General features: G+C 45.7%; 5 protein-coding genes across 5 annotated transcripts; 2 read left to right on the forward strand and 3 right to left on the reverse strand.

Moving 5' to 3' along the window:
* Positions 1 to 122: 122 nt before the first annotated feature.
* On the forward strand, positions 123 to 2,071 carry N7495_008652 (alpha/beta hydrolase; the record flags this gene model as incomplete). The annotated part of the gene is made up of 5 exons (XM_057211303.1): positions 123 to 240; positions 301 to 1,542; positions 1,608 to 1,683; positions 1,736 to 1,796; positions 1,847 to 2,071. The coding sequence occupies 5 exons, from the start codon at positions 123 to 125 to the stop codon at positions 2,069 to 2,071; spliced, it is 1,722 nt and encodes a 573-aa protein (XP_057060846.1).
* Positions 2,072 to 2,434: 363 nt separating this feature from the next.
* N7495_008653 (Hsp70 family protein) lies at positions 2,435 to 4,602 on the reverse strand (the record flags this gene model as incomplete). The annotated part of the gene is made up of 6 exons (XM_057211304.1): positions 2,435 to 2,869; positions 2,935 to 3,148; positions 3,210 to 3,331; positions 3,402 to 3,772; positions 3,830 to 4,456; positions 4,545 to 4,602. The coding sequence occupies 6 exons, from the start codon at positions 4,600 to 4,602 to the stop codon at positions 2,435 to 2,437; spliced, it is 1,827 nt and encodes a 608-aa protein (XP_057060847.1).
* A 497-nt stretch (positions 4,603 to 5,099) lies between these two features.
* N7495_008654 (uncharacterized protein) lies at positions 5,100 to 5,645 on the reverse strand (the record flags this gene model as incomplete). The annotated part of the gene is made up of 1 exon (XM_057211305.1): positions 5,100 to 5,645. The coding sequence occupies one exon, from the start codon at positions 5,643 to 5,645 to the stop codon at positions 5,100 to 5,102; it is 546 nt and encodes a 181-aa protein (XP_057060848.1).
* A 1,359-nt stretch (positions 5,646 to 7,004) lies between these two features.
* N7495_008655 (uncharacterized protein) lies at positions 7,005 to 7,909 on the forward strand (the record flags this gene model as incomplete). Its single annotated transcript, XM_057211306.1, has 4 exons — positions 7,005 to 7,107; positions 7,161 to 7,374; positions 7,426 to 7,565; positions 7,626 to 7,909. 4 exons carry the CDS (start codon positions 7,005 to 7,007, stop codon positions 7,907 to 7,909), a joined length of 741 nt encoding a protein of 246 aa, XP_057060849.1.
* A 1,695-nt stretch (positions 7,910 to 9,604) lies between these two features.
* Positions 9,605 to 11,434, reverse strand: N7495_008656 (uncharacterized protein; the record flags this gene model as incomplete). Its single annotated transcript, XM_057211307.1, has 1 exon — positions 9,605 to 11,434. The coding sequence occupies one exon, from the start codon at positions 11,432 to 11,434 to the stop codon at positions 9,605 to 9,607; it is 1,830 nt and encodes a 609-aa protein (XP_057060850.1).
* Between the last annotated feature and the right edge of the window lie 763 nt (positions 11,435 to 12,197).

Genomic DNA, 12,197 nt, shown 5'->3' on the forward strand with positions numbered 1-12,197 from the left:
ATAATACGTTTAGGCAGCCCGTCACTTTAACTAGGCCTTTTAGCTGGGATCAAATTGAGCCATCTAAGTCCTTGAAATATAGTGACTGTGATGACTTTGAGTGCGCTCGGCTCGAGGTCCCAATGAACTACAACAGTACTGATTGCAAAGGGCGGAAATTCACTTTGGCTATTGTGCGAGTCCCAGCAAAGGTGCCGGTAAGTGATCCTCGATATGGGGGTGCAGTCTTGATCAACCCTGGTAGGTTCACCCGAGCCCTTTTTCATTATTATAAGATTGGAACATCTCTGATCTGTATAGGCGGCCCTGGTGGCTCTGGGACATTGCAAGCGTTCATATCAGGCCGAAACCTCCAAACAATCATTGATGCAGAAGATCACCCAGATGATGGGCCAGTCAAGAAAGAAGATAAGTATTTCGATATCATTGGCTTTGATCCTCGTGGTGTGGGCTCTACTACGCCTGCAGTAGCATGCTTCCCTGATCCAAACTCTCAGCGAAATTGGGAGCTACAGGTGGAAGCTGAGGGCATGCTGGGAAGCCGTCCTGACTCACTGTGGAGAAATTGGCAATATACCCAGGCCTTGAACTCGGGATGTTCGGTTTGGGAAATGACTGCCACCCATGAGAATGAGACTATGATGTCATATTTGAACACGCCGCTAGTTGCGCAAGATATGATCACCATTATTGAACGCCATGGAGAGTGGCGAGAGGCAGAGGGAAAAAAAGCACAGGCGACTCATGATAAATGTCATGGTGCTGACAAGACTCAATCGATTATTAAAAGAACCCGATGGCATCGAAACGAAGAGCCCCTATTTTTCTGGGGAAGATCATACGGTACTCTCTTAGGTGCGACATTTGCCGCCCTCTTTCCAGACCGGGTTGCGCGCGCTGTTCTAGATGGTGTTGTCAATATGGACAAGTACTATAGAGACACCGGCCCGAACGTGGTCATGGACGCTGACGCCATATTCGATCGCTTTGGCTTCTACTGCGATGCCGCTGGCCGCGATGCATGTCCATTCTACATCGAGGGAGGCCCGGAAGCCATTAAGAACACATACTGGACAATTGAAGAGCAAGTATTAAACATGTCGAACCCAGTCATGGCCTCATTCACCAGAGGACCTGAAGTTGTTACGTGGACTGACCTGAAAGCTCTTCTTCGTGCTGCTATCTACCAGCCACTGCTCTCGTTTCGACTATTTGCCGACACGATGGGTGCTCTGGCAGAGGGTAACTTTATTCCCATGGCAGACTTCAAGCATCGCAGCCACTTTAGCGCTTGCGCTTCTAGTGCATGTAGTATTGCGGGTCCTTGGTCACCTGCGTGTGTTGATACCCAGGATAACTCACTGTATGCCAGCTCTGCTATTATGTGCACCGATGCAGAATACCTGACTGAGCATACTGTCGAGACTTTTCAAAAGAACTGGGATGGACTGAAGGCTGACAGTGCTACACTTGGAGATTACTGGTCTCAACTACAACTAGCGTGTGTGGGATGGAAAGCTAAGGCGAAGTACAGATTCGACGGTATGAACCTGCGGGAATGTTCGCTCTCGTCATACAAGTTCACTGACCTTGACCTTGTATTCTAGGGCCATGGGGTAGTGTGACTGCTCACCCTATGTTATTAGTCTCAAATATCCTTGACCCAGTAACACCTCTATGGAGGTATGTTTGCCTTATACAAGCGCCCACTTGCCTTACTAAGAATCATTCTTAGTGCAAAGCATATGTCGAAACTATTCCCTGGATCTTCTGTCCTTCAGCAGGACTCAGAAGGGGTATGTCTAATCAACACACTCGTTAGAAAATAGCTAACCTTGAAACTCAGCATACTACAATTGCAGCACCTTCCATCTGTGTCGCAAAGGAAATCCGTAAATACTTCCAGACTGGTATTTTACCCCAGAGCGGCACTCTCTGTGCGGCCGATGTGAAGCCGCTTATAGGTCACGATCAAGCAAAGCTTCAAGGTCTCAGTCCTTCCGACCAAAGTCTTCTAGATGTGCTGATAGCAGAGGTCGAACATGGATTTCGGCCTCATCAATTTCTATGAGATGAACTCCTGGTTTCATTTCCTCTCCAGCACCTGGTCATTTAAGTGGCATTTACGGATAATTTGACGAGCAATGACGCATGTCACTACAAGGCTGACTCAGCATATCCATTGTGGCAGTTTCGATCATTTCAGTTTCATTATATTCGGCCTTTTGACACATATTTTAGTTTGATAGCGCAATGCATATTCAACTGCTCAGGTGATCAATTAAGTCACTGGGGCCTGGGCACTTGATACGAAGACTCATCACTACCTCCCTAAATATAAACCAACATCCCCAGAGTCATAAATTCAAATCCCGACTAAACAGATGAGCCAGTTAGTCACGTACCTCAACACCAATTAAGTAAATTGATCAAGTCAATCATTCACACCCATTTCATGCAACACCGTTTCCGTAAGTTTATCCTTTTGATCATCCATTTTCTCCTGCGCAGTATTCCAGCTGACAGTAACAGGATCATGCGTCTCCCCACGAATTCTCCCACCATTCATATTCCACAGTTCGAATCCCAGGTCCGTAGGGCCAACAACTACCTTGAGGTTGATGTGAGCAACGTAATATTTTGGTCTGAAATCATACCAGTGGTCGTTCTTCGGTTTCCGATCCACGCTGCTCATGTCTACCCGTATGTTGCAGATGAGTCGCGCCCCTGGACGGGACATGCTTTGTGGAAGTTGGTGTAAGGGTAATGTTGACATGACTATTTGGGCCATCCAGGGTTTGTTGAGGGTATTTGGGAGAATCTTTCGGCGGAATACCTGGGTTACCCCGGCCCGGGGTACTAGCTGACCCTATAGAAGAACCAAAGTCAGTCGGAGCACGGCTAGCCACGGAGCAGATCAGAACGGAAACGTACCTGCTTTACTATCCAGTCTATCTGCTGAGTAGCGTATATCTTCTTATCCCATTTGTCATGTCGGACTGTCTCCCCTGTGTGTCGACTCGGATCGTATAATTGATCACAGATAACACCGTAGCTGACGCGGCTGAATAGCGAGTGGATGGTGTGAGAACCTTGCTGGAGTTGCTGTTTCCTGTTCAGGACCAAGCCTTGGACTACGGCTAGCTGTCTGCAGTGATTTGATAATTAGCCAAGTTTCAGTCTTTTGAAGTTAGAGATATTTGGCTTACGGTTCATCCACAGTCAAAACCTCGATGGGATTTGACATAATACGTCGATCCTCGTATCTGTCCTTGAGCTTTCGTCTCATATAAGGTGAACCTCCAAAACCACCTGATAGAACGATGAAAGACTAATTCTTCTGGTTAGCGATGCATTTTTCGTAGAGCACGCGACATCCATTGGAAGAGGGCTATACTGACTATTTTTTCTAATGGGTGAGTCCGATGTAGCCGATCAATCTGATCATCCAGTAAACAGTGCATCTCCTTAGCTCTGAGATCAAAAAGTTCTCTTAGTTCTTCCTGAGTTATTTGAAGACAGCCTTTGACAATCTTAGCTTCGGGGAAGTTTGCCTCCTCGCCGAGGCCAGGAATCGAAAGCTCTAACGGACCTGCTTCCACAGTCCCTGTGGACCCAAATGAACACTTGAACTGCTCAAATCCATGATTCTGCATCATCTCACGGGCAACTTCGCGGGAGGGACGTGGAAGTAAATGTTGGACCTTGTTCAGTTTGTTACATAGGATTTCGTGAGCTCCGATATCGATCATGACAGATCCACTTGCTTCTCCTATGTGAAGATTAAGTTTCAAATACTATCTTAAAAGAGATAGAGTCCCATCCATACCTTCAACTAAGCCGAGAGGTGCGAACTTCGTGGGTTCGCCCGGGGCAGACAGGAACTTGAGGATGTTGACATCCATAGTACCACCACCAGCATCACAAACGAGGATAACATCATCTCTTTGATAGTTGTGACCACTAGCGTAGACTGCAGCAGCTTCGGCTTCCGTAAGACCGATAGTCGCTCTATGCATCGGAGAGCTCAGAGTAATATAATCCTTAAGTCTTGCTACCATTCGAGGATCCTTCCATGTTGTCGGAACACTGAAGATAAACTCTACTCGCCTTGAGTTAAATCGTGGAAAGCCCTCAGCCAAATGAGAAATTGTGTAGCGATAAATAACAAGAATGTAATCCTGGAACCACCGCATTGCATCCTCGCAGGATGGGGCATCTGGCCGGACATCTTTGAAGTGCGGATCGAGATTGAGCTTAAAGTCTTCTTTGATATCGATAGCTGGGTCATCACGTTCCACGTTGCATTGGAAGCCCCAGCTTTTCACCACGCCTGAATTGGGGTGATATATTAGTTGTGAGGGCACTTTGTTGGCGAGGTCCGGCCTCGCCAAGCCTGGCCAGTATTGGAGAGGTTTGGGAGTTGGCCATTCGGGGGCATATGAGTAGGCGACACCTATAGAAATAGAGCAAGTTAGCTCAAAAGACCGATACGAGAGCGAGTAGGTCAACTCAAGACTTCGAGTAAACTGAGAGATCTTTACCAGTGCATGTCATGCCAAAATCTACCCCTACCACAAAAATCGGAACCCAATCCGCCATCTCGGCTAAACGGTAGAGAGCCTTAGAAGTTCGGATTATAAGATAGCAGCTTGAGCTCTGGAACTGTGCACACCATCATGGAGTTCTCAAACAGGGTTGAATCTCAATGATACAGAAAACAAAAAGTCGAATTGAAATTCATCGGACCAGGATTCATGGCCCCCAGCCAGTACGAAGCTGTATATCAAACCACTTCCCGTTCCGAAATGATGCGAGCTAATCCTCCTCTATCATTGGCACTTGGGGGCTAGAACTTGACATCTGAAACATGGATTGGAACTAGGCGCTCAATAGGATTATGACCCACTCTGGGAACATTGAAATATTAAATATTAATTGATAAGTCTACCTAGAAAATCTATTTCGAGACAAAGCTGACGAAAAATGGACCTTGGAATGAATAGTGACCACCCAGAGCCGTATGTATATAATTCAGCACAAAACGCAACACCCGTACTCCGTACATGAAATTATGAAAAGATATTGCAAAAAAGTAATTACTCCAGTTCAACGGGGGTTTTCTTTCGTATCTGATGTTGGGTGCTACTGGCTTTCCAGGAGCGTCTCCATGTCAAAACTTGGCTGAGAGCATAACTTGGGGGTAATGTTTGAGATTGAGCTGTGCTCAGCCCTAATTGATGCGTTGGCTCAATTCTAGAAGTCGCCACGGGGATCAATGCGTTCCGGTTTTGCAGGAAGGCGATAGTAGTGGTCAGAGACTGGTGACATATGGTCATGTGCGCATATTGATCTCGGGCTCTTTGGCCATCTCCAAGTGCCCACCGTAGACGAGTTGTCATATTGAGCCTCCCCGCTCGACTCTCACGCTCAATGCGGTATGGCTCTAGTAGTTGAGCCAAAGTGTGGGCAGCCTTTTCAGCTTCTGTGATCACTCCATCGATCCAGGATAGATCCTCCACGCTCAGTAGTGATAACTTTAGATCTCGTAGCCGCTGAGCTTCGCGAATTTCTGTTCCAATATACTTGATTGTAGAGAAGATGGTCTCATCGCCGACCGAATCACGTTGGATTGAGACACTCATGGCCAGGGGCCGGAGTAATGAAAAGGAGTTTGCAGTAACAGGTGCAGTGTGAGAATGTTGAAGACTGAATCTTCTTCTCTCGCTACTGATTGACATAGTCATTGCGTCTTGTGCCATTGGATCTTTTCGTATTCCCACATCGGACCTCGTCAAGGCAGTTCCAACTTCCAAGGTTGGTACTGCCCAGGTGTCCACGTGCAAGGACCGTGATGCTGCATGGTTATATCGAGGAATCGTACAATTTATGGCCCCACTTGTATGCCGAGATACTGTTTCATACTTCAATGTTGATACTTCCAACCAAATTGGTTGGTACAGGCTACAGGATAAGAATTGTACTTTGCAGTCTCGATCCTCCAAGTTCATCTTATGATTGGTGGTGGATAAATGTATTTACCCACTAAGTCCACTTTGTTGCAATAATTCTTAGGGTTAGGTCTTTAAAGGATCAATAACTTTCAAGACAGTACATTAGTGCTTACTTTGTACTTGAATACTCTCATCTAGACGACGTAGACTTAAGTGGGGCGTAGGTTAGAATGGTTGGGTAGACATTAGGGCTCCGATCATATCCCCGATCATATCGCAAAGCTCCTGATGCACTGAATATGGATACATCTAAATCAGATCAGCATCATTTTCTCCTTCAACCATGCTTGGAAAGTACAAAACAAGTAGACCAAGCCATCATGTGAAAGGTTGGGAAGGCAGATTTTAAGAAATCCCTTGAGATGGTCGCCTTCCCTTTCAAGAGGGACAACGCCACAGTCAAACTGCTAATATTAAATACTATATAGCCTTGCAAGGCCAAAAATCTGTAGGGACCGTCCCAGTAAGGATCCTCATCGTCATCCCCGCGGCCCCCACCTTAGAGGGACGTGCATGCAGATAGACCCCAAATTTGCTTATTTAGTGTCATGTCGCTAATAATTTCAGTGTCTTCAGTAACAAAAAACAGCCCGCGGTAAATTAAAGTGGATTACTAGTAAGATCCGCATTTTTAAACGGTACACTCCATCTATGCCATGGCTTTGTGCAGCTCTGTCTATGTAGGACTGGTACATTTAATTTCCGCTGTTTGAATCAGCTAACGGTTCTTCGTTTTCAAGGTTGAATCCGTCGGCTAGTATTTCCCGAGGCCTTGTAAAGTCTTGGTTGGACCTATCAAGTGCAGTTCTTCCTTGATATCAATTGGCTACGTTGACTATAACTAACGAGGTCGCCGAAGGATTCAGCCGTCAGCTGGAAACAAAATCCATGAACTGCTTACTGTGAAAAGACATCCAACCCCTAGTTCGCCTATCACTTCAGTGTCCAACTCAAATTATCTTCCTGCTCATCTAGTAAACATTGGAAGAGATGACGACGGCAACGCCCACTGTCAATATCTCAAAATCCACCATCACATTCTCGTCCGCGACTGATGTTGCGTTCAAGGGCTGGTATAGCACGGATGGCGGCAGTAAGTTGCTCAGTTCTTACTCAACTTTGTCTCTCACTAAAAGATCTACCTAGTCACTGCAACATTCTGCCCATCCAATCTCAAAACTCTAGTTGCTGGCGGTACTAACGATGCTTTCGTTGACTGCTGCCCCACGTCTGGGTGTTCTTTCCCAGCATCCTGTGCCTCATGCGGTGTCCCAACAACTTGTCTGTCCGGAAGTATCCAGGTTTACAATGCGAAGACCACCGATGCAGCGGGAAATACTGGCTACTATACCTATGATTGGTAAGAGATATTCTCCGGTCATACCTTGATCAAGGGCTGACGATAGCACAGCTGGGATGGCATAACACAAACCTGCAATTCTGTGACAATCTACGAACAACATGAAAAATCAACAGATGGATGGTCAAAAACTGCATTTTGGTGCATGGGAAATCAAGACCCTACTGCCATTTACCGGAACTATGTAATGAGTGAGTCTTTTATTCTTAAGATCATTTTTGGTACTGCCACTAAACACTGATGATATTTAGCCGATACGATAACTTTGACCTCAGCTACTGCAGGCATCACGACTGCGCCAACCTCAAGCTTCTCGACCAGCTCTACTACAAGCGCAACTCCAACAAGCACACCAATCAATAAAGGCTCCTCAAGTCATGCCGGCCCCATTGCTGGAGGTGTGATTGGAGGTGTTGTCGGTCTATCCCTGATCGTTGGAGCTGTCTTCTACTTCTTCAAAAAACACAATACCCCAAAGCCAGAGGCAGAAATAAGTGAATTTGGAACCGAGTATGTTTCTCTCCCTGCGAGGTAACTAGGCAGAAGAAGAATTGGGGCTCTCTTTCATTTCATTTTTCCCTGTATTTATGGGGTTTCACCTTTCAATATACCCTGTTTAAATTCCAGACCTAGCTCCTGGGGTCTTGTTTCTTATGAATTCATATAAGCTCTGTATCTGTCCAGTTTTGATCTTCACATTAACTATTTCCTTAATACAAAGCAATCAGAAATTCTCTAAGTCAATTCTTATTTGAACAATATGTAGCACGGGCAAATTCCCAGATCTTCTGGAGTTTGATAGCTGCCATCTTCTGACTGCCCTAACTACCTGGGCATCTGTTCAGAAATAATTGCTCAGGTGGCTGGAACTGACTTAACGTCGGTTGGAGGATGAGGGCTTTCTGATTTAGAGCAATTCAAACCGCACGGACCCAAGGGGTTTGGCTTTAACTCAGTCACATAATTAGCAGAACTGCATATATGCGTCGCCTCAAGATTTTTTCAGATTTGTATATACAGCCAATCAAGCCTTAAAGAAAGTCCCAAGACGCCCGCTTCTTACAGCTATCTAAGACTAAGAGTTCATTTATCAGGCACCTGAGCACAGCATTCAAATGTTTATTCACATCCATTTCATCTCATGTACATTGCACCTTCATGCAGTGGACTGGTCTAGAATCTCAATTTACATTCATCTGGCGCTGAGTTGCTGGCGCTCAATCTTAGTACAAATTAATACTAGGTATAGTTAGTAAACGTTATGTCAAAGTGAGCGCTACGTCAAAATGAACGCTAGGTAAAATTGAACGCTAGGTAAAATAGGTGCTAGGTGGAAGTGAGCACCATTCTCCTGCTAGAACCCATCTTTGTTAGTGTTTGCTGAGACCGCCCTTTTCACGCTTGAGCGAGCTCGTTCAGGGCTACTCAAGTTGTTTTTTAGCTAGAGGATAACTACCCAATCAAAATCTAGACTGCAAAGCTGTTGAACTGTTGAAAAATTGGAGGAAGAGCTAAGTACTGAGCATCAATCGGTATCTCTCTCTATCACTCTCTCAAATTACACTATTTTACTATGTGGATTGGACGAAATAATCATCGTTATGAAGAGTATATTGAAATTGTGAAGATCCATCATAGAATACTGAGACTCGGTTTATGCGGGTTTATACGCAAATTCCCATCGATACGAGAGTTGGAAGATAAAGAACAGGCTACAGGCTACCACTGATTTCTATCCTGTGGAGTTAGTAAAATTGCTAGATAATAAGAGCTTGGTTATAAGATTATTCCAGAATTGCTTGGCCTTCGGATAATTCCACAAATGACGACGATGCCTAGTGTGGCTGGGGCTTTGTTTGCTATCATGTATGGAAAATTGTTGCTAGAGAGTTCTTCTCGAAATATGGGTTCTGGAGATTGTCTTGGGAGGAGTGAGGTGCTATCAAGACAAAGTTTCAAACGTTTTATCAGTATGTTGCGCTATAAGTCTTACTAGTAGTGATTAGGGAGACTTTGAAGGCTGGATACCATACTTTTCCAAAACCTCTGGAATTATCTCCGGTCATGATGCCGGTGAATTGTTCTTGAGAGACCAAGAAAGGCTATCTTATGGCTTCTGCATATTAAAAGACTATTATACTAGTTATCGGGTTTTCTTATAGGAATCGGATCAAAATCAAAGTTAAAGTGAAGTTGCTTTTCGTCATTAAATTGGTATAAACATGAAGTACTACTCTTGATAGTCAAGCTGAGCCACCAATCGAACTGGACCAGGAGAAGAAGCGCCCCCAATCCCATCTTCGTGACGTTGTGACTCCGTATAAGCATTGACCACATTCTTAGCTTGAGGCGTTATAATCGAACAACCCATCCCATCAGCCTGACAGATGCGCATCCCTTGTACATCCTGATGTGCAATCTGTGCCTGGATTGCAGAAACATCCCAGCCCGACCAGCCTTTATTCTCCTTGTCACCAAACGAAAACTCGCCCCAAGTAGAGGTGTATCCACCAAACTGATCAATAGGAATACTGTTCCCAGGTGCTGCACCCCATCCACCTATTGAATCCTCGTCAAAGGCAACGTACTCAGTCTCACCGGGTGCCAGAACGAACTCCAAGGCAGAATGCCCATACCACCCATCTATCTTGTCGTCAGGGCCAATTTTGTTCCAAAGAAGCACTGTCCAGGGCTCGAATTTGGGACCAGAGAATTGGACCACGTATTTGTACCGGTGTGCTTCAGTCGGGCTGACGGCGATTATGTTGCTGCCCCATGGTATGCCGACGTTGCCTTTGTATCCGATCTCTGTGCCTTTTGGCAAGGTGCGTCCTCCAAATCCATCTGTAGAGAATGCTCCGTCTTTTGGAATCGATGTCCACTGCATGTCATCTGGGAGAGGCGAGTTCTGTGGATCAAGGGCTTCGCCTATCTCCGATGGAATTTCAAGTACTGCTGTTGCAGGAAGTATGTCTGGCAGACGGGGGAGACCTAGGAGGCCAGGTTCGGGCTTCGTGTGAGTTGTTTCGGATACAGGTCGGTCTTCAAAATGGTGAATTGGTGGTATAAATGAGGCAGTTCCCATTTCTGTAGGGCGGCTTGTGATACTGGTATGTGTCTTCGCAGAATTCGGCTCGATACCAGATGCAGGCTCACGGTTTGTGGTGGTTGGTACAGGTCGCTCAATACCGTGCTTCGTTGGATGGCCTGGTATTTTAGTGCCAGTGATTGATTTGCCACCGGTGGCACCAGTTTTGCTGTGAGGTGAAGACTCTGTTCTGGTTTTGTTAGAGACAGGTCGCTGAGCATCATGCTTTATGGACCCGATGGTCGTGTGAGAACCCGTTTTTATAGCAGTTCTACTGGTGCTGGACCGTGTTTTTGTAGGACTGAGATGGGTAGCAGATGCAGAAGTATGAGTTGAGGTGATTGCTGTAGGTTGTGCAATGCCATGATTGATGGAATGACTTAGTCTTCTAGTACTAGTACTCGCTGTACCACCATTGACACTGGCTAAGTGACTAGGTGACTCTGTTCTGTTTGTGTTTGACGTAGGTCGTGCAGTTCCGTGCATAATCAAAGGCTTTGGAACTCGTGTGCCAGTGCTCGCAGTATTACTTTCGAGGGTGGGAAATGATGTTGACTGAGATTTTCTTGTGCTAATGCCCGCCTCAGTCACAACATCTATCTCAGTGATAGTCGTGAGGACATTCGGAGTCGGCTCAAATGCAGAAGACTTAGACCAATGAGCCATGACTTGAGAATATTCTGACTTGGCTTGTGTTGGCTCCCGTACAGGCACATCTAGAATCTTACGGAGGAAAGCCGATGTGGTAGCAAGTTCCACACAATCTGCATATACAGTCGTAGTGAGGGTTCGAAATTCGATTGACGGATCAGTGGGCATGTGGATAGCGTCAAATTGGTTCAAGTCTCTGGGCTCTAGCACGTCTGCAGGTAGATTGTACCCATTCGATCGATGTATGTGCCTATGGCCATAGATGTGTGCTGAGGCGTAATCGACGCCAACAAACACGAGTGCTATGAACGCACTCCACATGCTGAAAGTGCGCGAGGGGAAAGCGGTTGTTTATTTCAAGGAAACAACTATGTCCAAGGTTGTTGCGAATTAAATGGGGTATATCGTGCTCATGTCTATAGAGCTTGGTCGGCTGGTGTCAAATGTCGAGATTGGATTGCGAGAACAGGGTGTGTGGAAGGTTAGAGACGCGACTTGGTTTTATAATCTTGAAGGTCTGGCCCTTTCGATGAGGAATGTTCAGTCGCGTCAGATCTAGAAAGGGAGATCGAGAAAGGGAGATCTGATCTGGGGCTGTGAAAACCTACCCTTTCTTGACATTATAGAAACCGAACATCCGCTTTCTCTCTCTTTGTCAATGAGAGAAGAAACAGTTGATCCTTGAATGAATATATCAATTTTGCCATCAAGTCGTTCAATATGAGAATCCATTGTTGTTGACACTTATCCCAGAAGCCTTGGATCGGCCCCTGTGTAGCGCATTCCAGCCCTGGATGACGCATACGGCTTGCACTTGTACCTGCACCTTAATAGAATCTGGCTAGGCATCCAGTTCATTATTGACTTGCTGGAAAAAGACGCAAGCGACTTCGGTGAGATGTTTTGTATGAATAAATTTTGAAGACATAATCAGATTCTTCGATCGAAGAAACTCACTGTCTGCAGAGTTTACTGTTGAATAACAGTAGGGGGAACATTACAATTTATAAGCACGGCCGTTAATAAATAAGATATCAATACCCCCCGAAGTCCATCTCATAAGTGTGGATGAAGGCGTATAGAC

Source organism: Penicillium taxi, assembly GCF_028828555.1.
Source record: "Penicillium taxi strain IBT 34144 chromosome Unknown utg000005l_segment0_segment0, whole genome shotgun sequence".
Lineage (NCBI taxonomy): Eukaryota > Fungi > Ascomycota > Eurotiomycetes > Eurotiales > Aspergillaceae > Penicillium > Penicillium taxi.